The sequence below is a fragment of the Numida meleagris genome, chromosome 3, assembly GCF_002078875.1.
Source record: "Numida meleagris isolate 19003 breed g44 Domestic line chromosome 3, NumMel1.0, whole genome shotgun sequence".
NCBI lineage: Eukaryota > Metazoa > Chordata > Aves > Galliformes > Numididae > Numida > Numida meleagris.
Genome location: NC_034411.1, coordinates 4,231,741 through 4,258,408, shown reverse-complemented (window position 1 = coordinate 4,258,408; position 26,668 = coordinate 4,231,741). Strand labels below are relative to the sequence as shown.

At 51.7% G+C, this 26,668-nt stretch overlaps 1 protein-coding gene across 2 annotated transcripts; it reads right to left on the bottom strand.

Annotated features, from left to right (window-relative positions):
* Positions 1,284–25,530, bottom strand: PYGB (glycogen phosphorylase B). Of its 2 annotated transcripts, XM_021390127.1 has the most exons (23): positions 23,857–25,530; positions 21,073–21,295; positions 18,396–18,489; positions 17,806–17,946; positions 14,529–14,630; positions 12,784–12,862; positions 12,032–12,135; positions 11,126–11,257; positions 9,318–9,429; positions 8,244–8,326; positions 7,238–7,381; positions 6,795–6,887; positions 6,532–6,678; positions 6,252–6,415; positions 5,791–5,905; positions 5,005–5,106; positions 4,744–4,891; positions 4,177–4,235; positions 3,699–3,840; positions 3,269–3,476; positions 2,852–2,986; positions 2,634–2,700; positions 1,284–2,354 (listed from the first exon to the last, which is right to left on the bottom strand). In XM_021390127.1, exons 5-23 carry the CDS (start codon positions 14,598–14,600, stop codon positions 2,202–2,204), a joined length of 2,259 nt encoding a protein of 752 aa, XP_021245802.1. In that variant the 5' UTR covers positions 14,601–14,630; positions 17,806–17,946; positions 18,396–18,489; positions 21,073–21,295; positions 23,857–25,530; the 3' UTR covers positions 1,284–2,201. The 2 variants fall into 2 exon arrangements, with proteins under 2 accessions (XP_021245802.1, XP_021245801.1); XM_021390126.1 differs by lacking the exons at positions 17,806–17,946; positions 18,396–18,489; positions 21,073–21,295; positions 23,857–25,530 and adding an exon at positions 15,633–16,382.

The window sequence follows — 26,668 nt, the reverse complement described above, 5'->3', positions numbered from 1 at the left end:
GTTTTCCAGGTCTGGTAGCTATGCTGTTCCTCTGTAGATAAGAGCAGGCAGTGATATGTAGTTTGTGATGCAAAAATAAGGCTGGGGTTGCTCCCAATCTCTCCCTCCGCCTCCGTGCTGCGTTCTGGCCACCACAGGCACTTCCAGCAGCTGCTTTCTCAGCTCACCTCAGTGCCATGGTGGGAAAGAGAAGTGGAAATGAGCCCTCTTCCAGGGGGAGATGTTCTGGGGATGTCCTTACCCTGCTTTGGGCTACGACAGGGCTGCTTTTACGCCACTGTTGAGTTCTGCTCTGAGAGAGGAGAGGGTCGGATGCAGGCTTGGCAGTGTCTGGCTGTGTCCCTGTCAGGCTCCAGCCAGTTCCAGGTGCTGTAGGATAGTCACTAGTGCTCAGAAGCGGCTCGGTGCTGCCTGAAGGGCTCCATTCAGGGGTGTACAGCGTAGTAGAAGCTGCTTGGCATGCATCCAAGTTATACCTGCAGGCTCATACTAGTTGCACAGCAGACAGTAGCTTGTTCTTGTACTGAGATTCTTCTGCTATAACGTGGTTATTCCTGAAGTTTCTGACCCATGATACTCATAAGCTAACTGTGCCACTTAAATTATGTTTAATGCACTTGTATTTATTGCACTGACGGAAGAGAAACACTTACTTGGCTCTGTAGAGAGGGACCTGTACATTCCGGCTATCGGTGCTGCTGGCAGCTGGCTCGGGGTGCTCCTGCCCTGGGGCAGCGCTGAGGGTCAGCACAGGAACTGTGGATGTTGGTGATCCCAGCACCTCCATTCTTGTTCAGAGGCCAGTGATATGCTTGGAAATTAGAACTGAAATGTTTATCTCAAAGTGGTGTAGTTTTAATAAAGGCATTGATTGCTGATCATTTCAGCAACCTGTTTCACTGGGTGATTTTTTGGGATTGTTTTTTCCCAAAACATGTGGCGGTGCTGCAGCAGGGCTGTGGGATGGGAGATGAGGGGTTTGGGGGTGAGTCTTCACTGCCGTGCTGCTGAGCCACTACTTCCCCTCAGAATGGGAGAAACATGAGCTGCCCCCAGAGTTTCAAGCACAGCAGCTCTCTGTGCCATTTGTAGGCCAAGCCCAAGACCCTAATCCCCATCCTGGTGCAAGGACATGTCTCTGGTACCACCTCCATCCTTGCAGAGATGTGCTGGCCCCATGACAGTGCCAGCACCCCAGGGACCATGTCCCAGCATAGCTTTGAGTGTCACAGCACTGACCTGTTGCAACGTGGAACCACGAGCATGGACACATCAGCCCTAAGTCAAACTAACAGGTATTTTGGTCATTTTAATGAGTTGGTGTCACACAGGAGTATGGGTGCACTACATCGCACTACAGGTGTTGAACTGACCCCAGCACCAGACCAGCATCACCCAGCTGTGGAGGAACACAAGAGCTGTAATAAGATTGTCACCTCTTGGGCAGAAGTGCCCTGAGAGGCCAAAGCCCCTCTGGGGGCCTAAGGGCACTGCAGGGTCAACTACTCAACTGGCAGTGACAAGTAGAACCTGTTCCATGCAGACATGGATGCTTAAAAAAAAGAAAAAAAAAAAAACCTTAAAAAAATCCCTGAAGTGGTTCGGCTACTGGGCTTTAATTAATAGGTGCAGGAGGAGGCTACAGCAAGCTGTGTGACCCCAGGTGCTGATCCATCTCCTTTTGGACCACGCTGTACAGAATCAGCAACCACGCTGGAGGCAGCTGATGGAACATCCAACCCCACTTTCTCAAGGTGTTACAGGGGAAAGAGGTGACTGGAAGGGCAGGCAGCAGCCTCTCCCTCTGATGGCTGTAGGGCTGGCACAGCCCCTGGAGCAGGATGCAAGATCCTCCACGCTGCAAGGAGGCCAAGCAAGGCTCCGTGCACAGGGACGGAAGGACTGAATTGGAAATCCCTTGTTAAGCGTGGAACACGGTGGTGGAAGACTTATCTGTGGTTGTCTCACTAGAAGCAATATGCAGCACGTGCAGGCTGGATACATGGGTGCAAACACAGGGTCCCTTCTCCTCTCTCCCAGCTCCCGTTGCTCAGTCAGGGCTCCTCCTCAGGGCATCCTTGTACCCTGCTGAGGGAAAGGCCTTGCTTCTGCAGCGCCGAGCCCATGTGGCTGGCGGTGAAATGCAGCTCAGGCCTCCCGGGCTGGGAATACATCCCTCTTTCCTTCCCTCTGTGCTCGCGTCAATCCCGGGGCTGGTTGGGTGGGGGGATTGCTGTGGCAGATGGCTCCACACCCCAGATCTCTCGGGCGTACTCCGTGATGGTCCTGTCACTGGAGAACTTGCCCGAGCACGCAATGTTCCTGATAACTTTCTTAGTCCACTCCCGGGGGTCCTGGGAAGAGGAGAGGCAATGGCAGCACTCAGTTTCTCATCCAGCTCTGTGACAGCTCACCCTCGCAGCGTGCCAGCCACACACCCTTTGCTAGTTTACGTGCAGTGATGGGAGCTGCTGATGTGTCAAAACCTGCCTCACCCTGCCTCATACCACAGCAATGCTGTGTGGTGTAAGAAGGGCCCCCCCAGGGGCACACTCTGTCCAGCTCTCCTCACTCCCCCCTGCCCTGCCGTTGCCATGACCCCCATCTTCACTGTGGCTGGGGGCAACTCTTACCATGAACAGCTGATCCACTTGGCCTTGGCATTTAATGTACGCTTCGTAGTCAGCAAACACCTTAAACCTGGAACCCAAAGCACAATAGAGTAAGGCTTGAGTTTGCCTGCCGTAGCGTTCCAGGTCTGGGCAGCACAGACATTGTCCCCCAGGAGAAAGGGACCTGGGCAGGCTGAGAGCAGCCCGCCAGAGAGGATGGGATGCTTGCCAGGACTCACCTGTCGTGGTGCATGAGCATGTTGACAACGTCTCTGAAGCAACCGAGATCTCTTGGGGAGAAAAACCCGCTGCTGATCTGATCGATAGCCTGCCGCAGCTCCGGTATGCGGTCGTAGTACTCCCGTGCGTTGTACCTGCACGTGGAGGAGGTAGAGACAGGCTGTACAGACTGATGCTCTGCCCTGTGTCTAGGGCAGGCAAGGATGGTGCCTCTGAGAACAGCCGTGGTGCCAGAAGCACTTTCTGCCCAGGCTCGTGTCCCATTCACAGCCATTGTGCTTTGGCCGATCTGCCCGGACCGCGACCATGTCAGAACAGTCACTGCCCAGCCCAGGGTGGAGGACTCCCTGCCAGAGCTTGGCGCTGCACCCCATGGGCCAGGCCCTGGCACACCTTTCACTCTCCCTGGCACTAACCCTCGGCGATCCAAGGCTTCCACTTCCTCCACTCGCATGCCAAAGATGAAGAGGTTTTCTTCGCCTGCCTCCTCGGCCATCTCCACGTTGGCTCCATCCATGGTGCCGATGGTAAGGGCCCCATTCAGCATGAACTTCATGTTGCCAGTGCCCGAGGCCTCCGTGCCAGCTGTGGAGATCTGCTGGGAGAGGTCTGCTGCCGGGATCACTGCCGGGTGCAAGAGAGGTGGGAGTTAGCCCGTGGCAGGCTGCAGCTCCCACAGCCTGGGCCCAGGACAGCAGGACTCTGTGCATCTATTAACAAGCCTGCAGACTTCCAGGCTCAGCCCGCAGCCCAGAACCAGATGCAAAGGCCCAGCCCTGCCACAGCCCCATGCAGCTGCTGGACATGCCCAGCTCCCCCACCTGCTTCCATGAGACCAAGACGTACCCTTCTCAGCCAGGGATACCCGGTAGTTCTCCAGGAAGATGACCTTGAGCTTGTCCCCCACATAGGGATCGTTGTTGACGACCTCACCGATGGATGTGATGAGCTTGATGATCATCTTGGCCATGTGGTAGCCAGGAGCTGCCTGAAGAAGAGCAGCCCAGAGAAGGTGAAGGCTTTTAAGGAAAGCAGAGCATGAGAGGTGCCAGTGCAGGTCCTCACTGGGGGCAGAATCTGGGCCTCGCCTCCGCTGTCCACATGGATCAGCAAGAACACCCTACTGGGAGAAGTCCTGAGCCACAGTGAGAGAGTGACAGTTCTGCTCAACTATTTTGTGACAGCACTTTCGGATGAGCCCAGCAGCACAGCCCCAAGCTGACTAACCCACAGTGGGTGCAACAAAAGCCCCAGAAGGGAACAGCACCTTCCCCACATCCCTGCTGAGCCACACGCACCAAGCCAGCAGCACCTTTTTTTTTACCTTTCCTCCAATCATGATGGTCCGAGGCACAAAGGATTTGGAAGGGTCACTTCTGATGCCTGAAAGAGCAGGGCATAACATAACTGATGTGAAGATGAACTGGGCAGAGCTCGTTGCTTGCATCAGGGGTGGCCTGGGATCCCAACCCATGGCACCTGGGCCCAGCAAACCCACCCTGAGGCCCAACCAGACATTTGCCAGTGCTGGGAAAACTGAGACAGCACAATGTCAAGCTGTGGTGATTTACCTCCCCTTGGGAATGGGCAGGGGGATGAAGCATACACCTGGGAGTGGAGTTTTAACTTGCACCAGGTCAGTCCTAACACTTGCAGTAGAGGTGTAGGGGTTACCCACACCCCAGGACCCTACTGTGCTGGAGTAGTGGGCTGTGAGCTTTTCCTCAAAGCTCTGCACTGTCCTCCTGCTGGAGGAGAAGCGCTTGTGACAGGAGGGCATGGCCAGGCTCAGAAGTCCTCAGCCAGCAGCTGGTACACAGGGACGCAGGAACACTGGCAGCGAGGGGCTGGTGTGGGACCTGCCTTGACTACCAGCCCAGGCAGGACTTACGGTTATAGAGGGTGATAGCATGCAGGCAGTTCAGCAGCTGCCGCTTGTACTCATGGATTCGCTTGACCTGAACATCAAACATGGACGAAGGGTTGATTTTGACCTTGTAGTGCTCCTCCAAGTAGGCCGAGAACTTCAGCTTGTTCTCCTGGCAAGAAAATCAGATGAGGAGCAGGCATGGGCCCCCAGGTATCAGAAGTGAGCACTGGCTATTAGTAGGAGCATGCTGCCTTTACCCTTCTACCCCTCTCGCCCCGTTACCTGCTTGACTTTTGCCACATCCCTGATGAATGTCTCATTGTTGATGAAATCCAGGAGCTTCTGCAGCTGGCTTAGGTCTGTGACAAAGCCTTCCCCAATTTTCTAAAGGAACAAAGCAAGAGATGTCCCACCTGTAAGACAACTCACCCTGTCTGCAGCCTTGCTTCCCCAACAGAGATGCCACAGTCCTCTTGGGAAGAGGAGTCGCTCCAGACAGGAAAAGGGCAACAGTTTTGTATGGCTTCCCTGCATCACCAGGGAGCTCAAAGGCACAGGGGAAAAAAGCACTTGCAAAAAAAACCCAACCCTGTCCTTCTCAAGGAGCTTCAGAGGAAGGCTATGTGCACATGTACCTGGGCCTGCTGGCAGCTGGAGAAAATGATGGGCAGGACACAAAAGTGCATTCAATTGGAGGAAGCCTTTTCAGCTATTACATACCTCAGTGTGCAGGGGCAGGGAGACAAAACGGGCTGGAGCTCTGAGGGAGCTCCTCTGAGTCTATGAAGCTTGAACGCTGCTGTGGACAGCCCACTTCCCCATACAGCGATGCTGCCTGACAAATATCTGCAGCCACTGCGAGGGGAGGGAACCAGATCCAAATTTCTGCAGCTCTGGACAGCAAATCGTCACGGACCTTAAAGCTCAGCCAGCTTCACACCTCCACGTGTGACGAGTATGCTCTTACAGGCTCGCACCTGCCCAGCTCAGCCCCAGCCTCTGCTCAGCCTACAAAAGGAGGTGCACAGAAGTGAACAGCTGGGATCCCACCAGATGCTCATGCCTCACCTCAGCGATAACGTCGGCCAGTCCCGGGTTGCACAGCAGAAGCCAGCGCCTTGGCGTGATCCCATTTGTCTTGTTCTGAAATTTCTCTGGCTCCAGCTCATAGAAATCCTTGAACCTGGAATATCAGGGAGTAGGGGCCGCACTGAACCACTGCCCACCCCTAAGAGCTTCAGCTGCTCCCCTACACGTGCTCCTGGCTCAGGGCAGTGTCTGCTGATCTCTATACCACCGTGAACTCTCCATGCTGCCTCTCAACCCCCTCCTCGGCTGTCAAGGGTTTCATCAGCTCTGAAGGGAGATGAGTTAGACCTTGTATGCACTCTACTAAGATGCCCTTTCCATCAGTCAACCAAAGCAGGCCTTGATACCAGCTTGCTCCAGCCAGAACCCCCCACTTGCAGGCAGAGCTCGGTGAACGGAGACGGGAGGTCTGTGCATGCCGTGGGTGCCCCCCAACTCACACTGTGTTCTTCACGATGTCCGAGTGGATGCGAGCCACACCATTGACAGCGTGAGAGCCGATGACGCAGAGGTGCGCCATGTTGATACGCTTGCAGTCTCCTTCCTCGATCACCGACATCCTTCGGAGACGGTCAATATCCCCTGGGTAGAGAGCTGCCACGCGCTAGCAGGCAGGCAGAAATGGGGGCATCAGTGACCCAGCTGCAGAGGCTGGAACATTGCCATCCTGAAAGACAGCTGGAGCAAGACCCACAGCCCAATGCCAGCCCAGTCTCTTACATCCAGATGCATTTGGTTGAGGGCATAGATGATCTCTAGGTGACGTGGCAGCAGCTTTTCAAACATGGAGACTGGCCAGCGCTCCAGGGCTTCAGGCAGCACGGTGTGGTTGGTGTACGCACAGGTCTGTTTTGTGATCTCCCAGGCCTGTGTATAGACAGCAGTTAACATGCATGTGCCCAGGCCAGGAGAGGGAAGAAAACCCCATGTAAGGGCAGGACGGCAGCTCTCAGCCCTGAAGAGCGCCTGCCAGCTCTGCTTACCTTGTCCCAGTCCACTTTCTCCACATCCACCAGGATCCGCATGAGCTCTGGGATGGACAGGGCAGGGTGGGTGTCATTTAGCTGTATAGCCACCTGCAACACAGACTTGCTGGGCTCAGATCTGGCAGTGCCAGGGCTCTGACTGTGCCCCAGCACAGCATCCGTGGGCTCAGGCTCAGGGTGAGACTCAAGTCTCTTCTTAGGGCTCACAGACCCACCCCACTCACATCCCAGAAACAGACAGAGCTCCCAGAAATTGAGCTACTCAACCTTGGCAAGCTTTGCTCCAAATTGTACTTCCCCACCTTGGGAAAATGGGCCCAGAGATCATTTCTGTGTTCCAACCCCAACTAGATACCTGCCCCCACCTGGTCTTGAGCTCTCCCTCACAATGTGAAGGTCTGGCTGACACACCCCTGGGCCCTCTCTGCCCACAGACTCACCTTGTCCGGGAAGGTCTCAAAGCTTGTTCTCACAGGGTCTTGACAGCCGAATTTGGAGGACTTAAAGCGTCGGATGATGTCTTGCAGGGTTGCAGCCACCACAAAGTACTCCTGTTTCAGCCGCAGCTCTTTGCCTTCAAAGAACTGATGCAGGGGGATGCACAGACATCAGCACTGCAGTTGCCACCCCTAGTTGGCAGCCCAACCCCTGGAGATGCTCCCATCCCACGGGACGAGCTTCCCTTACATGTTCTGCACTTTGTCATTCTGAATGCACATGTTACCCATGCTGCCTCTCAGCTGCCTCCAGCAGGCATCAGAACCTGCCACATCAGTGCTACCCGACAGACCGAGCACAGCTCCCTCCCTTGCTGCAAGACCCTTCACGGGGTTTTTGGACCAAGGATTTTGGACTCCCAGCAATAGTCAGGAGACAGTGTCATCTATGGACACGCCAACTGCCTCCCATCCATTCACACCACATGTCATGCTGGTCTATTTCAAAATGGCAACAGAAATGAATGGGTGGGAGTAAAGTGAAGGAGATGAGCTCTTCCAGCACAGATGCTACTCCACGACTGGATATTGAGGGCTCTTCCCTTTTGGATCTGGTGCACAGTGACCACATAGCCTGGGACCATTCCTTGTGAGAAAGCCCTTCAGCTGGGCTGCAAGCGAGTGCCCTCTCATGGATTCATCTGAAATGACAACTTACTTTTGCAAACATCGCTAAGTTGTCAACTGCCTTGAGTCTGAAGGGAGGAAGACAGCAGCTATGCAATAAAGGCCAGGCTCCGAGCTGCTGTCAGTCAGCAGAGACTCTCTGGAGCCAGCAGAGCTGTCTGTTCACTGAGAATTACAGAGCCAACCTATTGCATTAAAAATCCTCAAAGCAGAACAATAAACAACAGGCGGCCCTAACCTTCCTTTGCTTTCAAATAAAGTGATAAAACTACAGGAAGGACGATCCCAAGCAGCAGGAAAGAGAAGCAAGAGAGTTACTCACGTTGTCGTTTGGGTATAGGACTCTGGATATGTTTTCTGCCAGGTTTCTGTCCAGCACCGCCTCAATGTAGTCACCCACATTGACTGCAGTGAGAGAAATACAGCACTGCAGCAGCTGTAGATACAGGCAGGTCCCCAACACCGTGCTTTCCCTCTTTTCTCATGGAGAGGTTTGTAACAGGAACATTAAGGCTGATATTAATGAAATACGAATAGGAACAGATGTGCATGTGAAAGCACCCATAGAGACCAGAGGAGAGAGCAAAAGACGAAGGCTTATTTATCTCCACACATTTTCTCAAGACACATGGACTGGGAAGGACAGAAGAAACTGAAGGCATCCAGCAGCCAGAGAAAGGAAGTGAGTGTAGCAGCCACCTTGCTTAAGGACCATGGAGAAATGGTGCAAGGCAAAGAAGCACAAAGACCACCATCAGTGAACTCCTAAAGAGTTCAAAAGGCCCATCTGAAACCCAGCTCATGGCTGCCAATCAGAAATCGTGGAGACATTATGAGAACTTGAGAGCCATCAGCCCTGCTCCTCTGTGTCCCACACAAGTTCTCCTGACAGGGCTGCTTGGACACACATCTGGGTGCTCGCAAGGAAGGAAGAATGAATCAAATTGGTCTTATCTAGAACATTCCGCTTCTGTACAGCCTAGCAATTGTTAGTTGACCAGTGTCTGCTTTTCAGCACTACAGTTAGAGCCTGAAAAATATGCACAAGAGGTCACACATGGGCCCAAAGGGAACTCATAATGAGGGAGAATAAAGTGGGCTGTGCTGCCATTTTCCTTCAGCACTACAGGGTTCTGATGCATGGAAATGAACCTCCATGGCAATTGTGGGTTTGCAGCTCATGTGGTGACTTGCCACTCTGGCACTTGGTCTATCATGAGGGGAAGACACAGGGCAGGTTTTGAGAGTGGGGCAATTGTGATGGGGATGGAAGAAGGACGGATAGGTGCATGAGGGCTCTGGCAGCGGCTTGGAGGTTGCATGATCCATGGAGGCGTGCTCAGTGCTGGGTTTTGGAGGCAGCCAGGAGAGATGGACAAAGCGGGACAGCACTTACACTCTTGGAGGTTGAAGTCATTGGGTGCTTTTGCAGACCACAGCCTCATAGTGTTCACAGTGTTGTTCTTATATCCTGGCACTGGCGTGTCATATGGCATAGCAAGGACAACCTGCAAAAGGACAGTATTCCCTTCTGGTTAGCAGCACGATGGCCTCGGAAGACTGTTGAAAACCTCTCCTGAAAGAGTTCAGAGGACACAGACAACTCCTGCCTGTGCTAGAGATCCCATCTGCACTATAACACAGCTGCTAAATTTCACAGACTTGTTTATTATCTAGGGCACTTCCAGCACCTACTAACAATGCATTAATAGGAAGGGATTGGAGCTTCACTGGCAAACGAGTTACATGCTCATCAATGAAACAGAAGAGTTGCAAGCAGCCTGCTGACTTTCCCATACCAGCTGGAGCACCCATCAGCTATCCACCAGAGCCCTGCGAGCATTCTCAGCTGATCACTGTGCTTCTGCCTGTGTTGGGGTAGCCCCAGGGCACCTGGAATACACCGGGATACACTCCACAGCCTGAATCCAGGAAAGCCCAGGAGGCCTCCGTGCTTACAAGGCAGAGAAAATCCAGGCAGATCAACACGTCGACCTTGAACTGCTTCTTTGTGCTGGCATCAGCAACGCTCCCTCTCTGGAGAAAAGCAGCAAGAGCTCAGGCTCTCCAAGCTGATATTATCAGCTCCGAACATGGAAGCAGGCAGAAAGCGTGCCCTGTCTGAGCCATGGGACCGGGGCATGCATCCCATTAGCTGAACGGTGCTATATTTGGAAAGTGCAGCTTTAGCTTTTTTGAGCCTTTCCAGTTTGTTCCTTCACTGGCACTGGCTGGAAACTCACTTCCTTGTCAGAAGCAGTATTTCCCAGCTCACAGCTTGGGATCCCTGAAACGCCAGCCCGGTGCTGGAGCTGGAAGGGGAAAGCACCCAGAGGCAAAGTTCTTCCTCCACCCTGGGCAGTGCTCGGAGAGGAGACACTGAAACTTCCTCAATCCTTTTAATAAACCTGTGCCTCTTCAAAGCTTGCCTTCCTTGGCTGTCAGGCTGGAACACATTTATGAGCAGCAGCACACGTGGCTCCTGAGTTACACCTCTGTAATTGCGACACTGCCCCGCCTCAACCCGAGGCAGGGGAATGTGGGAGTCTGGAGAAGCATTTGCTCTCCACAGCAGCGCAGAACAAGGCCTCCGGGCAGTCTGGAGACTCGAAACCTTGTCTCCAGCCTCCCCAGACAGCATTCTACTCATCAGGCTGGCATGGGAAAGACAGGCGCTTGCTCTGACCACAGGAGTTGCACACACACGCTGGATTGTTCCATGGCTGCCCCAAGAGATCGATCTCCACCCACTGCAGCACCAGAACCACCTGCAGAATCACTCTGACTGCAAGGATGCAAACTCCTAAATGCTCAATCTCTTAAATGAAAGGCTCAGTGAAAGCAGAAATTACCATGCAGAGGGTGGCTGACGCAAATGCACGCCACAGAAATCATCCCCAACCTTTAATGTTCTGATGCTACTGCTTAATGTGTAATGCGCACTTGAAAAGCGTGAATCTCAAGAATCGAATCAGCACGTCCTTGGATAGTCTCAATCCAACTGGTCCTGAATGCACAGCTGTGACTGAACACCACCCCCCCCCCCTTCCCCTTCAATTCTGCTGCAGTCAGAACCAAGGAAAATGCAATTGCAAAGGCAGCAGAGCACGCTTTGCTGGTGCAGCAGAGAAGCAAAGCCTGAGGTCAGTTAGCACGGGGACAGACTCCTCCTCCCCACCCCCATGCTATCCCGGCCCATCCTACCTGAGTGTCGACCCACTTCACGCCCTCGGGGCTGTGCTCCACGCGGCCGTAGAAGTGCACGGGAATCATGTACTCTGGGCGGGCTTTCTCCCAGGGATTGCCGTAGCGTAACCAGTCATCAGCCTCCTCCACCTGCAAGAGGCAAACGTGGTTCAGGTGCTGGCTCGCGTCTCCAAGTGAAGGTGGACAGTGTAAGAAGCAAAGCTGTGGTAAGCTGGCTTTAACAATGGATGTGCCTCTGGAAGACAGCTAGGCTTTCTGAAACACAGATGACGGCGTCCCTGCTCGTATAAATCTCTCTTGGCTTTGCAGAGCTGTACTCGTTTAAACCATCCAGGAAAACTGCACAGTCTCCAGCACTCAGTGCTTGGAGGGCTTTTCATCTGGTCTGGTGTTGCGGGATGTGGTTCCCTAGAAGCCATCAGTGCTGTTCCTGGTCGCAAACTGTGAGCATGGATGTTTTTTTCCTTGTTTACACCATTTATAGGGCCAAGCATCACAGCTTCTTTGTGGATATGGAAGAAAAAACAATGCTCATACCTCTCACCCACCCTGACCTGGAGAGCTATTAAAATTGCAAAACGGGAAAAATTAAAATAAGAAAACATGGTTCTTTATGCACAGAAGTGCACTCCCCTAATGGAAATAAATAATTTCTAGACAATGCAGTTGGGATAGCTCCTTTGGGGCAGCTTTTTAGCCTACTTTCACTCACACAGGGCTATGATTGTTAACGCTACAGGGGAGAGTCCCCATGTAAGCCCTCGCTGCCAGTCTCTGAGGGACCCCACAGGCCACGGGCAGCCCGAGGCACCACACGTGGTTTGCAGAGCCAGGCCACGTCCACAGGTGACCGTCACAGCAGGGAACAGAAGCGGAAGGGGTGGCCTCAGACGGCCCATGTACCTGCCAGCCGTCGACGATCTTCTGATTGAAGATACCGAACTCGTAGCGGATGCCGTAACCGTACGCTGCCAGCCCCAGCGTGGCCATGGAGTCCAGGAAGCAAGCTGGAAGAGCAGAGCATGATCACACTGCGGGAACCTCGCCCCTCGCTCCCTGCAATAGTGTGCTGAGTACAGGAAGTCGGCATGTAGAAGGGACAGGAGGGGACAGCCTGCCCACGTGCACCCAAATACAGCATTGTTGAGCTTTTCTGAACCTGCCAGAGGAACCCCGACCTGGTGCTGAGCTGCCTGCCCAACTCACCCCCTAATGAGTACTGTCTCTTTCAAAGCAAACCTTCCTAGCCATCAGCCCAGGGCTGCTCTGATAAATATCAGCCCTGGCACTTCCTCTTTGTCAGTTAGCTCATCTCCAGCAGTCCCTTGTGACAGGCAGATTAAAACAGCTGACAGCAATTTGCCTATGTGAGAGCTGCTGAGGCGCCTCAGAAAAGTGAGAGGTTTCACAGGGAGGTGAGGAGCAAGGCTTCAGAGGGCCCCTTTCAGCCACAGCCCAGCACGTCAGGCACAAGGGCATCTCTTGGATGCCAGCTGCAGGTGGGCTAAAGTCTGCAAGCTGTCCCGCTGCGGCACACAGGCCCAGGGGCAGGAGGTGAGGCAGAGCTGAAGCTGTGACACCTCAGAAGGAAGGCACAGCTCGGGCTGCCCATGGTCCTCGTGTGCTCCGATGGGGCTCCCCTCTCCCCACATTACCTGCCAGGCGGCCCAGGCCTCCATTTCCCAGCCCAGCATCTTCTTCAATTTCCTCCAGTTCCTCCAAGTCCAAACCCAGCTGTTGGGGAAAGAGCCACAGGAGAACATGTCAGTACCCAGACCCCACACTCTGAGGCTGCTCTCCGAGAAGGGCAAACACAAATCCCAAACCAACCCATGTGGGGCTTTCTCTGCAACCCCTTCCCTCCCTTACTCTCAAAACATCTCACCCGCTTCAGCTCCTGGTTCCCGGGCACCCTAATTAACTGGAAAACAATTCAGCTCATCATCAAACATCGCTTTCCCATGAACCAAGTTTCCTTAGAAACATCAAACAAAACACTTGCCTCCTGGCAGCCCTTCAAGTCGCAAGGCCCTCCCACTGAACACTGAATTGTAGATGGGATGGCAGGTGGCCAGTCCATGCACAAAGGACTGCCTGCTTACGTGCACCGCTCCTCTCCTTACACTCACCCCACCTTGAGAAAGGTTACGACCATTTCTGCAGCTTGTTATTGCAGCTGCTGCTGCTAGGCTCTGTGCCTTCCCACATCCTGACCACCCGGCAGCCAAGCTTCTGGGCCAGAGTCCATGGGTGGAAGGGGTTGTCTCATCTTCTGCACCTCTCAGGCTCTCCTTCTCCAACCCAAGGGCTGGCAGCCTCCCCAGGGGCTGTGTCCAGCTCAAGAAGTGTGACAGCACTTCTCAGAGGGTAAGACCTCCGATCTGAGCCAGCCATCATGACCTCCACAACTTGGAGGCTACAGCAAGGGAAGTCTCCACTGCCACATCTGGACAGATCAGTAAAAAAAACACCTCACAAAGGGGTTGAGGGCTCTCCCTGAGTAAAACCAGCCTGTGCTCCGAGGCACGATACCCCGGACAAAGTGCCCAGTCCCTCCCTGGAAGTCCCTTCCCATCCCTTGGCAGGGAATGTGCTGGCCAGGGCATTTAATCACCAGTTGAAGTGCCTCATTTTGAGAGGGTGACAGAGCCCAGCATCTGCTAGAAAGTGTAACATGAATCAGCCTGTGGCATTGGGGAAGTAAAGCTTTTGGGAGAGAAAGCCCAAAAACTCACATTCTGTCTAAAAGGCCACTGTCCTGATGCAGAGATGGCTGCAAGCCTAAATAAACATGGTCTGGCTTTTGTGATCGACTCAGTGGTACTCAGTACAGGCTGTGTTTTTTCCACTTCGAACTCATCCGATGCTATTTTAAATCGAGCAGTTTCTCTCCCCTTCTTCCTCCCCAGGGATTTGCTGTTATCTGTCAGTGCTGCTGCGGTGCCTCGTGTACCTGCACGTTCGACCTGCGGTTTGGTGGCTCTGTGCTTCAGCTCTCCTTTCTGGCCCAGCCTCTCTCAGCACCCCCCACGATGAGCCATCACCCCTCCTAATGGTGCAAAGCTGGTGGCACTGTGACATTTCCTACTGTTTGGGAGCTGCTTTTTGAGCAGGAGCCCAGGAAAATTGGTTTGAGGGACGTTACACTCCAGCTCTCAAGACACCCCAAGGTCAGACTGGGTGACAGCTGGACATGATGACCTTAGTGGTGACCTGATGATTCTATGATAAGGTCCCCTCACAGCCTTTTTAGGAGGATGAAGAACACTAACAGGGAGCCAGGCCTCGCTTCATTTACTCAAATGAAAGCATCTTTGGGAGGGAGCCCTGAGAAATAAAGATGCTCTGTCCTCCATATAGAAAAGTTTGACATGGGAGACCCAGTACCCCAAGACTTCACCTGGTAAATGGCTTCATCACAGGCGTTCTGCAAGCCCAGGTTCACCATCGTGTTCTGCAGGGTGCGGCCCATGTAGAACTCCAGAGACAGGTAATAAATACGCTGGGGAGGCAAAGCAAGACACTTACACACAGCACATTCCATCTGGCCTCCAGGAAGCCTGCTCATCACCTGCTGCACCCAAAGGGTTCCACCGAGATCCCTTAAAGTGAAGATCAGACCCAAACGCTTTCCCCAGATGGGATGTCTTCCCAAACCGGCTCTCGGCGCCTGCTCCCGAACAACGCACGCCACAGTTTGTTTGTCAGAAGGAGCTTTGCACGGGATGCTAGCCAACTCCCCGCCGCGCATCTCCCTGCCAACAGCCTTCTATAGGAAAATCTTGTTGCCTGTTAAGAGTGTTTCCCTAATTAACTTCAGCCGCAAACGATCTAGGATGCTGAGTCGTATCTTTATAGCTCAGCTGAGGTGATGCCCGCACCAGGCTTTCAGAGTTTTCTCATGCTCCACCGAAGCTGACCCAGAGCTTGCTATGGCCGAGGACCCCCCCCACCCCTCGCTCCCACAGCCGGGCGTCAGGCCAGCCCCCTTCCTGCTGGTGATTTTCCAGCTCTGCTCTCGCGCTTTCTGAGCAGGGAAGAAGATAAGCAAGCCAGGTCACCAGCAAGAACGGCAGGAGGAAGGCATGGGGCAGGCCGGGCACACGTGGGATGCTTCTCAGCCCATTTTTGGCACCGAGAGCCATCAGTTCTGGGCTGGGGCACGGGCAGAGACGATGTCTCTCTGCAGGACAGGGTCAGCCTGGTGATGCAGGCTTAGAGGGCGGCTGGATGTCAGGCAACCTCTGAGCGAGACAGTAAGAAATCGGATGCTTTGGGAGCTGACAGCTTCGCTTCAAGATGGCCAAACCAACTGGGCTCGCCGTTCCCCGGGTATAGCTTTTCACCCTATAGATAAGCAGCAGTGCCCCACAGGTGGCAGAGCTCCCGCAGCGACCTCCCAGGTTCCCGAGAGCCCTAAGGGCTCTCGGGAACCTGGGAGGTCGCTGCGGGGAAGCACAGCACGCACGCATTCGCCCTCACTCAGCTGCGGGACGCGGCTCACCTTGGGGTCCCGCTCGTAGTAGTGCTGCTGGGTGCGGATCCAGCGACCCACCAGGTGGTCCCGCACCGTGTGCGCCAGCGCGAAGAAGTAATCGCGGGGAGTGGCGACGTTGCGATCCTTGACCAGGGTGAAGTGGAGGTGGCGGTTGAAGCTCTTGCGAACCTCCGCCACGTCGCCCAGCCCCGCGATCCCCCGCACGCTGATCTGCTTCCTCCTCTCCCCGTCGCTCAGCGGAGCCGCCATCCCCGCTTCTCCTCCGCCCGCACCGCACCGCTCCGCCGCAGCCGCCTCCCCTTCTGCTCCGCCTCTGCCGGGCGGGGCCACGACGGCACAGCCCCTCCGAGGGGAGGCGGGGAACGGGGCCGAGGGCGGCCCGAGGGGACGGGTGCTGGAGTGGTGCATTGCAGCTCCCCGGCCGCAGCTCGGTGCGGTGACAGCGCGTTCATTTATTAAAGCGAGAGCTGCCCGCAGCAGGCGGCACGCAAACACCACGTAACGGCGTTTATCCCCGGCCAAGGCACAAATGCCTGTCAAGTCCAACAAGCTGCGCTCAGGGTTTCTTTCTGTGGCTGAATCACACTTACAGTTCTTACTTCTTACTCTGACCTAATTCTAGAGCCGTCAAATGCATCATGAGCTCCGTACCAAACTCATGGGCCTCTCGCCTTGATCATAGAATCATAGAATGGCTTGGGTTGAAAAGGACCTCAAAGATCATTGAGTCTCAACCCCCCTGCCGAGTGCAGGGTCTCCAACCACTAGACCAGGCTGCCCAGAGCCACGTCCAGCCTGGCCTTGAATGCCTCCAGGGATGGGGCATCCACAACCTCCCTGGGCAACCTGTTCCAGTGTGTCACCACCCTGTGTGAAAAACTTCCTCCTAATATCTAACCTACATCTCCCCTGTCTCAGCTTAAAACCATTCCCCCGTGTTCTATCACTATCCACCCTCACAAACAGTCGTTCCCCCTCTTGTTTATATGCTCCCTTCAAGTACTGGAAGGCCACAATGAGGTCTCCCCCGAGCCTTCTCTTCTCCAAACTAAACAAGCCCAGTTCTCTCAACCTTTCCTCATAGGAGAGGTGCTCCAGCCCTCTGATCATCTTGGTCACCCTCCTCTGAACTCGTTCCAAGAGCTCCACGTCTTTCTTGTGCTGGGGGCCCCAGGCCTGGACACAGTACTCCAGATGGGGCCTCACAAGAGCCGAGTAGAGGGGGACCACCACCTCCCTCTCCCTGCTGACCACTCCTCTTTTAATGCAGCCCAGAACATAGTAGGATCCAGCCATGCTGATGCTGTCTTCCACCACCTTGCCAAGGCACCAACTCAAGGCCTGTCTCCTGTGCTCAGCTCCTGCAGCCTTGCTAGTTCAGCAAGCGAAAAGCAGAGCTGAGACGTCCACACTGCATTTCAGAGCTGCTGCTTGTCAGCACATCTGTGTGAACACGCTGTGTTCACACGCACACTCAAGTTATCTGTCACTTCTTGTAATTGGTGTCCCACACCAATGAAACCTGTTCAAATGGCATTAAAACGATATCCTTGTGTTAGCAGGTGCCCAGAAGCTGCCTTGCTCTCCCAAAAGAGCCAAAGAGTATGTTTTTCAGCATCTGCTGAATGCAAACAAACAAACACCACAAAGAAACTTACAAAGCAATGTAATGTTTCTCAGGAGGGATCACACAAAAGGTGGTTCAGAAGTCAGAACTGCAACAATTGTTCAGTCACTCATAATGTTTAGCAAAAAGTCCCAGGCCCTTTTCTCTATAGCCCAACAAGCAAAAGAGGCTACGAATCAGCTTTCCCCTTTTGCCGATTAGCAATCAAGCATATGAACAAATTGTGAGAAAAAGGAAAAAAGACCCAAGGTCAGAACAGGTAATGCTAACCTGAGGAGAGCCCCTGCATCTATTCTGCATGCACTGTCAAGTGGCACAGATGCTCTGAAGAGAGGTGCTCAATATTCACTTAAAACAAGAAGAGGGGGTAAGTTTGCCCACATCCCCAGTCCCCTCTATAAGGAAATGCAACAGCATTCAACATCCACTTGAGATCGATGTACCACAGTACCCATGGCAGCTTAGCACTGCATCACGATGCGCATCATTGCTGCCATCTCTTCCACAACCCATCATTTAAAATGAAATAAAGTGAAATGAAAGCGAACATACCTATGAGACCAACCTCTGCTGAACAAGCATCGTAGCAGGGGAAAGCACGAAAATCCAAGTCCTTCACTTCCTCACCTTTACGCACTCTCCTGTGGAGCGTCTCTGCTGCTTTGTTAGAACAAGACTCACACAGAGGCTCACCTAAAACAATGCAGAGACACACGGCATGTCATAGGTAGGTCAAACAAACACAACCTGTGCAGGAACTGCGAGGAGACAAGCCTCCCTTCTGCACAGCAGCACTTACAGGCTCTTCACAGAGAACTGAAGTAACACACATCTTCTTCCAGTGTTAACTCAGAGCATTAAAATGTGTGACAGACCAGGGATGAACAATGCCATTTGAGGCAGAAGGGTAATGAAAGAGGCTCAGGGAGTGCTCAGCTCTGTCTGCATTACTACTAACAGCGTTACAGGCTGCACAGACACCACAGCATGAGGGGCAGGAGCTGCAGAATCTCCTTAATGACACATCAAGAAAGCCAGACAGAAGAGCACACAGACAATTTAGTGTCATTCCAGGAGGCTGAAGGTGTATAATCTAATTTGCTACTAAACCTAGATAGGAAGAGAGTGACAAAGCTCTATACCTGCCTTTGATTTTGTACACTGTCTCAGCACGCTGCCACACAGATTCGAAACCAGGTGGTAAACAAGGGCTGATAAGTTCCTCACCTTCTCCTCCTGCAGAAGTAAAACAAAGCCATTTCAGGGAAAAACAACGGGAGTTAATTTTAGCACCCTCATCCCCAGCCCTGCTTCTTTCTGTCCCACATGCTCAGCAATGGATCTCTAAGCTCCAGTCATGGCTCGAGTGCCCCACGCCGCCCAATGCTGGAGAGAATCCATGGCTCCTGGGATCTAGCAGCGTCACCTCCTGCATTTGTCTCAAAGACACTCAGCCATGGTGACAGGAATCCACATACCACTCAGGCACCTTCAGCCCAGAGGGAAGGGGACAGACAACTGCTTTCTCCCACACCACGGCAACGTACTCGATGCTCAGAGCCAAGACACAAGGTGTGCCTGTAACTTACAGGGTTTTCCCTCAGCTCCCAAAATTCTTCCCCAAAGGGAAGAAAAGCCTCTGTGAACATCAGACATCCTTCCTCTGGTAGTCCACTGACAACTTGTCTGGGATGTGCTTGTCTCCTCTGTGCAGTTCCAGCAAAATGGCTCAAGTCAGTAGCTAACACCCGTAAGTGGAACGGTGTGACAGCCCACTGTCATGTTATCCCTGCCCAGAAGGACAATCTCTCCTTGTAAAAACACAGCGAATAGCAGTCAACTATAATCTGTCTCCTTAAAGACTGGGAACAGAACTTTTCTCCTACCGTCCTCAAAGGCAGCACAACCTCCAGTACATAGCACTGACTGCATGCCCCATCACATTGCACAGAAACATAGGTGGGAAGGAGCTGCTTCCCTCTGCCTGACGCACCAGGCACACAGGCAGCTTCAAAGCAAGGGGCAGAGCTGGAGCCCCTCACTTTCTCAGCCATCACGCCTGCTGTTCCAGTCAGCTTGCATGGATGGTGACCAGGCCCAGGTTTCTCACTAGCTGCACAGGAAGTCCCTATTTTCACAGTATGGTTTCTTCACCACAACCAACGTGTAGGAATAGAGCCTGTAGGTGCTGTTAAATATCTGAAATGAAGATGTACGACCAGCTGGTGATGTCCAGAGAGTTGCCTTCAGGGAGAAAAAGATGCCACGGCAAGGTTGCTGCCAGCAATGGCAAACTCCCAAACTTTCCAGCCTTCCAGAAGTGGAGCAGTCCTAGCACAGTTCAGAGACAAATGACTGCTCAGGCGTTTCAGCTTGACCACTGATGCACAAGACAACCTGGAGTTGAAATAGTGACTTCACACAATGGTCTAAACTGGTTACATTTCTATCCACACCAAAGTGGTCTACGAAAGAATTGTTTTAATTAGAAAGGAATCCTTATTCCAGCTCTTAACTGCTTTTGTCAAGGGGCTACAGAAACTGCCTCCTCATGCAATCTCCACGAGGTAAAACTACACAAAATAATAAGAAAATGAGGCGAGCATTAACTTCCTTATCCAGTGACTTCAGCTGTGAATTGCCACAAGCCAGAGGAAAAGCGCATCGCTGTGCTTGCCAAGGAACAGAGCGAGGACCCGTCTGCGGTCTGAAGAAATGAAAAGGCAATTGTCTGAAGCACTGCACAGCCTCTCCCCCACTGCACCAACACCACTGGGCATTAATGGGGAACAAAGCTCAGGCTGCTCATACCGTAACATCACCTCTGACTCCCAAATTTCCACGTACCAGACTCTTCACATTCTATCCTGCTGTGAGAGCACAATGATTTGATCGGATAAGGTACACTGGGATACAGCACCCTTATCCTCTGCATCGAAAAGATATCTCCCCTCTTTTAATTTAAAGCCATTCTCCCTTGTCCTGTTCCTATCAGACCGCGTGAAAAGCCACTCGCTCTTCTGCTTATAAGCTCCCCTAAAGTACAGTAAGGCCACAATGAGGTCTCCCTGGAGCCTTCTCTTCTCCAGGCTGAACAGGGAGAGGTGCTCCAGCCCTCGGAGCATCTTTGTGCCCTCCTCTGGGCCTGCTCCAACAGCTCTGCACCCTTTTTGTGCTGGGAGCCCCAGGCCTGGACACAGTGCTGCAGATGGGACCTCACAAGGGCAGAGCAGAGGGGGACAATCCTTTCCCTCTCCCCGCTGCCACCCCTCTTTCGATGCAGACCAGGATACATCGGCCTTTCAGTCTGCAAGCGTGCACTGCTGGCCCATGTCCAGCTTTTTGTCTGCCAGAACCCCCAAGTGCATCTCTGCAGGGGTGCTCTCAAGGAGCTCTTCTCCCAGTCTGCACTCACATCAGAGATTGCCCTGATCCAAGAGAACCACCTTGCCCTTGTTGAACCTCGTTAGGTTTACATGGACCCACTTTTCAAGCCTGTCCAGGTCCCTCTGGATGGCATCCCTTCCTTACATTGTGTCAACTGCACCCACTCCTCTTGGTGTCATCAGAAAACTTGCTGAGTGTGCACTTGATCCACCTGTCTGTGTCATTGATAAAGACGTTGAAGAGCACTGGTCCCAAGACAGACCCCTGGGGGACACTGCTCCATACCGGTCTCCACCTGGACATAAAGACATTGACCTCGACCCTCTGGCTGCGACCATCCAGCGCACTCTTTATCCACTGAATAGTCCAGCCTTCAAATGCATCACTCTCCAATTTAGAAATAAGGATGTGGTGCAGGACCATGTCTAAGACCTTGTACAAGTCCAGGTAGATGACATCACTTGATCTTCTTTTGTCCATGAGTGCCATCACTCCATCATAGAAGGCCATCACATTGGTCAGACATGATATGCCCTTGGTAAGGCTGTGCTGGCTGTCTCGGGTCACTTCCTCTTTTCCCTGCAGAGTACACGTTCACATTATCTCAGTGCATGGGAAGAAGGTGATCTGAGTTGATTCACGACCTCCAGGCTATCTAAAACGTGTAACAGAACAGAGAAAGCCCCAGTGAATACAGTGAGAAAGTGGCAAGGAATAAAACCAGAAGTACAGCTGTAAAGAAAGATAATCTAACTTCATCTGTCATCTTCCAGCCAGCACCAGATTATAACATCGTCTGCTGGTCACTTTTCTGTCCTTCAGCAGGGTGACCTGAAAACCTTCCAACTGGCAGTTTCTGTTATTTCTCCAGTGGCTGTTCATGCCCTAATTACTGTAGCGTTGGTGACTGGATTCCTAAACATTTCTCAGTGGATCCAAGGACACTTTTGCAAACTTCACTCTGGTAACCACTTTGAAACGCAAAAGAATGTGGTCTTGCTGGCCATCTCTCCTCGGTCCCACAGCAATATTTTGCAGCTTTGTACGGCCAAGGGGATGACAGGCTGAAAAGAGCCAGACCAACAGATTCAGCTCTCTTGGAATTCTTCCTGCTGCCAGCCCGGATCTCTCTTCTCACTTAAATCCAGCTCTTCTCAGATCAATCCTTCAAATGCACCTTCCTGACAACCTCAGTGTGTGCCAAATACCGGAGTATACCTCATGAGAGCTAATGTTTGAAGACCATTAACTTTTCTGATACTTCCTGTGAGCACAAAAAGCTTGGCAGCACTTGTAATGCTCTGCACACTGTGCTGAGCAGAGCGCTTGGAAGGCAGACTGCTTCGGCTATTGCCCAGCAGATCTAGAATATCCATGCTACACATTTACACAGAGCTCGTGGGAGGCTATAGAAAGGAAGAAAGCGCTCTGGTAGCTACAGGTATTTAGGACTGGCATTGTAGGGTTACGATTTTACACTTATCCTTACAAGCTTAGCAGTCTAGGGTTACTGTCATGGCTAGCATTTTTGGATGAGTGTTTTACAGGTAGGATCTTAGGGTAAACATTTTAGGATTTGTGTTTTACGGTTAGCACTGAAGGCTAGCATGTTTTATAGTTACTGGTATAGGCTTTAAATTCATGGTTAATGTTCTATTTTTACCATTGACAGTTACGCTTAGAGTACAGCTTTTGTGGTTACACTCGTGGTTAGCACTTCAGGGTTATCTTTTTACAGAAAGCTTTTAACAGTTACTGTTTAGAGCTAGAGTTCACATCGTTGGGTTATGCATAGGGTTGGTCACTGAGGGTCAGCATTTTAGGGTTAGAGTTCAACAGTTAGTGTTTTAGAACTAGAGTTCTATGGTTGCAGTTTTAGGGACAGCGTTATAAGGTTGGCTTTTGAGAGTTAGTGTCTTACAGCCAGCATTTTAGCATTAGCATTTTACATTTAACTTGTCAGCGTTACTCTTTTACAGTTAGTGTATTTGGGTTTGCATTTATGCAGTGTTTTATCATGTTTTTATCGTTTGGGGTTACGCATAAATATTGAAGTTTAGGATTAGATTTAGCATTTTTATAGTTACCATTTAGATTTGTCATTTTAGGGTTAGGATTTTAAGGTTTTAGACTTAATGTACTTAATGGTAAGTGAAGATGAGGCTTGTGACTGCCTGAGGAACATGAACATCCATAAGTCCACGGGTCCTGATGAGATGCATCCCAGAGTCCTGAGGGCTGATGTAGTCATGAAGCCACTCTCCATAATACTTTAAAAGTCATGGCAGTGAGGTGAAGTCCCTGGTGACAGGAAAAGGCATTGTCACACCTATTTTTAAGAAGGATAGGAAGGATGATGCAGGCAGCTACCTGTCACTCACCTCTGTGCTGAGGAAGACCACGGGGCAGATCTTCCTGGAAACTCTGCTAAGGCACATGGAAGAGAGGGAGGGGATATGGGACAACCTGCATGGCTTCACCAGGGGCCAGTCCTGCCTGACCAACCTAAAAGTCTTTATGGTGGTGTAACTGCATAAGTGGGCAGGGAAAGAGCCACTGATGTCATCCAGCTGGACTTCAGTAAGGCCATTAACATGGACCCCCACAATATTCTTCTCTCCAAATTGGAAAGATATGGATTTTAGAGTTTCCGTGTTAAGGTTTTGCAGTTCCTGTTTTGGGGTTATCATTTTAGTGTTATGTTTTAAAGTTAGCTTTTTAGGGTTCACATTTTACAGTTAGCATTTTAAGATTTTCTTTATGGTTAGAGGTTTTGGGTTAAACGTTAGCTGTAAAACTTTAACAATGAGCATTTCATGATCAGCATTTTAGGGTAAGGTTTTTACAATTGAGGGTTTTTTTAACCTTTAGAGTTAGTAGTTTGAAGTTAAGGTTTTAGAGTTAGCATTTTAGGCCTAGAGTTAGCATATTACAGTTAGCTATTTAGGATTAGCATTTTAAGCTTAGTATTTTAGGGTTCGCTTTGTAGAGTTTAGGTTTTACAGTTATTTTGTAGGGCTTATATTTAATGTTAGTGTTTTAGGGTTAGCATTTTACAGTTAGAATTTGGGGGTAGCATTTTAGGGTTTCCTTTTTTTGGTTTACCTTTTCAAGGGTAGCATTCCAGAGTTAGTGTTTCACAGGTTGTGATTTAGGCTTCGCATTTTAGTCTTAGCATTTTACAGTTAGACTTTTAGCTTTTAAGGTTACACTTACAGTTAGCATCTCTGGATTACCATCCTTCCAGAAGCCTCGTGGTCCTCTCCTGCTCGGCACAACCCCATCCAAAGGGTTAGAGGCTAGTCCAGAGACAACGAGAAATATGCTTTCCTTCCTCGGTCCTCTACAAGTCAGCTTCTCCAGCCTCGTCTTTGGCCCATGCTCCCACAGGAGAGGGAAGCTTGGGACTTTTACGCATGCTGTGCTGCTAGATTTCAATGCAACTCACCACTCAACAGACCACAGAGCGACAGATTGCCTTAAGGCTTCATGCTGTGAACCCAGCTGAGCCTTTGTTTCTTGGAAAAGGCACCAAGAGAGTTCAGAACACCCCCTTCACCGGCTGCTTCCTTGCATCCAGAAGCGAGGATGGCATTTGTTTCATCTTTATGGCAACTCCCCACCGCCCCCATTGCATGAACACCCTCCAGATTTCTCCAGAAGCTCCAGGAAGTGGTCATACCGCCTACTTCCTGCTCTCTCTACTTTGGATTGACTTGCAACTGGGATAGGTCAGGAGGGTCTCGGGTCAGTACCAGGAGGGTGGAGCATAAAGGATGAGTGGAGTGACGTAGGGCTTTGCCCAGCGCCCTGCACAACTACAAAAGTGTCTAAGCAAAGCTGGGCACCAACAAATGCAAGTGTATGCATAATCAGGAGCTAGAGGCAGCTCTTGGTGCATTGCTGTGCCTGAGCCAGAGTGGCCACAGGCAGCAGCAGTGCATACTTGGTGTTCCTCATGCTTGAGGGCCCTCATGGCAGGCAAGCCTTGACCAAGCTACCAAGCCTCCTGGCTCCGCTGGAGGAAACAAGGGAAAAGCTGGCTTCAACCCTGGAGGCATTCAAGATCAGGCTGGACCAGGCCCTGAGCAACCTGACCGAGCTGAGCATGTCTGTTCATTGCAGGGGAGTTGGACTAGATGGGCCTTAAATGCCCCTTACAACTCTATGATTCTACAACATGTGGACAGAGAGGGACAGAAGGAAAAAGGAAGTGGAGAGGTAACAACACTGCACAGTAGGCAAAGCAACAGAGAAGGAGTGAGATGCAAGAATATAACAACACAGGTGTGACAGGAGCAGGAGAAGTGCAACAGAGATGGAAAGTGAGGGTCAGAGATGGAAGTAGGCACATCAAGATAACCAGAGCCCAGGAGCTCAGCAGAAAGAAGAAAGCAGGAAAAAAAAACAGGTGAGGGAGCTGGGCAGAAAGAAAAAAAGGAGAAAAATAGAGAAAATGAGACAAAGAGGGGGACAGGGAGCAGGGCACGCACTCAGAGAGGAGAAAAGGAAAGGAGGGCACAAGGCAAAGCGCCTGGTACTGCTGCAGCTCCAGCTCCTGGAGCCATCGGGAGGATTTCACAGTGCAGACACCTCTGGAGCACTCTCTCCCCCAGCTTTCTTCTCTGCAAGATGCGGTCGCTCGGCTGTCACTCACACAAGAGAATACACCGGACTCCTGCACACCTTACAAGGGCCAAAGCTCGCTGGCCTAAGCCAGATGCAGTCAACCATGGTGTCAGCGGGTAACGAAAGGACCCCGCACACCTCAGTCCTGGCCCTGGGAGAAGAACGGAAGATACCACAGGTAGCGGCACTCCTTCCCTGAGCCCGCCCCAGGCTTGTGCAACCTCCCGCCAATACCGACACCAAAACAACTCGGTACCCGGCTGCTTCCGCAACCAACATGGCCGCCCGGAAGCCGACGACTCCGGCAACCAACATGGCCGCCCGGAAGCCGACGACTCCCGCAACCAACATGGCCGCCCGGAAGCCGACGACTCCCGCAACCAACATGGCCGCCGCCAGAGGTCAGCGATCGCATTACCGCATTTCGCACAGCGGGCGGCAGCAGCGTGCCGGACTCCGCCCCTCGTGATGAGTGGGGACGGACTCTTCAGCAGGGTCTGTGTGATAGGATATGGGTAAATGGTTTCTAACTAAAAGAGATTTAAACTGGACATACGGAAGGTTTTTTGTTTTTTGTGTTTTTTTTTTAAATACACTAAGAGCGGTGAGGCACTGGCAGAGGTTGCCCTGAGAGGCGGTGTTGCCCCATCCCTGCACACAGCCAAGGTCAGGCTGGACAGTTCTCCTCTTGCCACCTTTTCACAGAGAACAGTTGTCTGTGATGAATCAGAGAACATCAGTGCACAAGACATCCATGCTTCAGCATAAACTGCATTTGATCAAAGGATCCTACATTCATGCTGATTAAACACAGGCAAGACCCACGTCTTTCCAAGGGAAGATTATTGTTTCCATTATGTGCATCTTCCCCTCTAGAAAGTTTCAGAACATCTACCTGGTATCAAGAAGGGCAGATTTCTGTTTTGTGGATTATTTGGAAATCCTACATCAACGTGGAAATTGAGCAAGAAGTCTCTGAGAAAACAAGGAATCATTACATACCTTCACATGTTGTGTCAACTGAAGTGATTGGCAGTAATGATTTCCATCAGTGGCTGGAAAGCATTGACTGCTCTGGTTGCCCAGATTCTTCCAAATTGACCTAAGTTCAGTCCCAACCCTGCACTGTGAAAATGGGAAGGAAGTTTCCAAATTATGCCTAACAGGTGAGTTTTTTAAGGAAGTATTAAGACATCACCTTCCCCTGTTCCTTTTCTTTGATATTGCACAGCATTTTCATTGGTCATAAAGAAACACATTTTTCCTCTTACTGATTTCAGGCATTTTTGGTTTGGGGAAACACAAAAAACCAACACGTCATTTAATAGTCTCTGCATTTCCAGTATTTGAAAGGAAAAGTCATTAGGGTAAGCGAAAATTAAAAAGTAGCGCTTCACAA

What these genes read in the sequence shown, in the direction of transcription:
- PYGB (XM_021390126.1), bottom strand. Translation starts at nt 16,034, where the DNA reads ATGCACCACTCCAGCACCCGTCCCCTCGGGCCGCCCTCGGCCCCGTTC. An exon ending in TCAACCAAATGCATCTGGAT is followed by an intron (nt 6,416 to 6,531) that starts GTAAGAGACTGG and finishes CCTGCCTGCTAG; the next exon opens with CGCGTGGCAGCTCTCTACCC. An exon ending in CCATCATGATTGGAGGAAAG is followed by an intron (nt 3,841 to 4,176) that starts GTAAAAAAAAAG and finishes GCTCTTCTTCAG; the next exon opens with GCAGCTCCTGGCTACCACAT.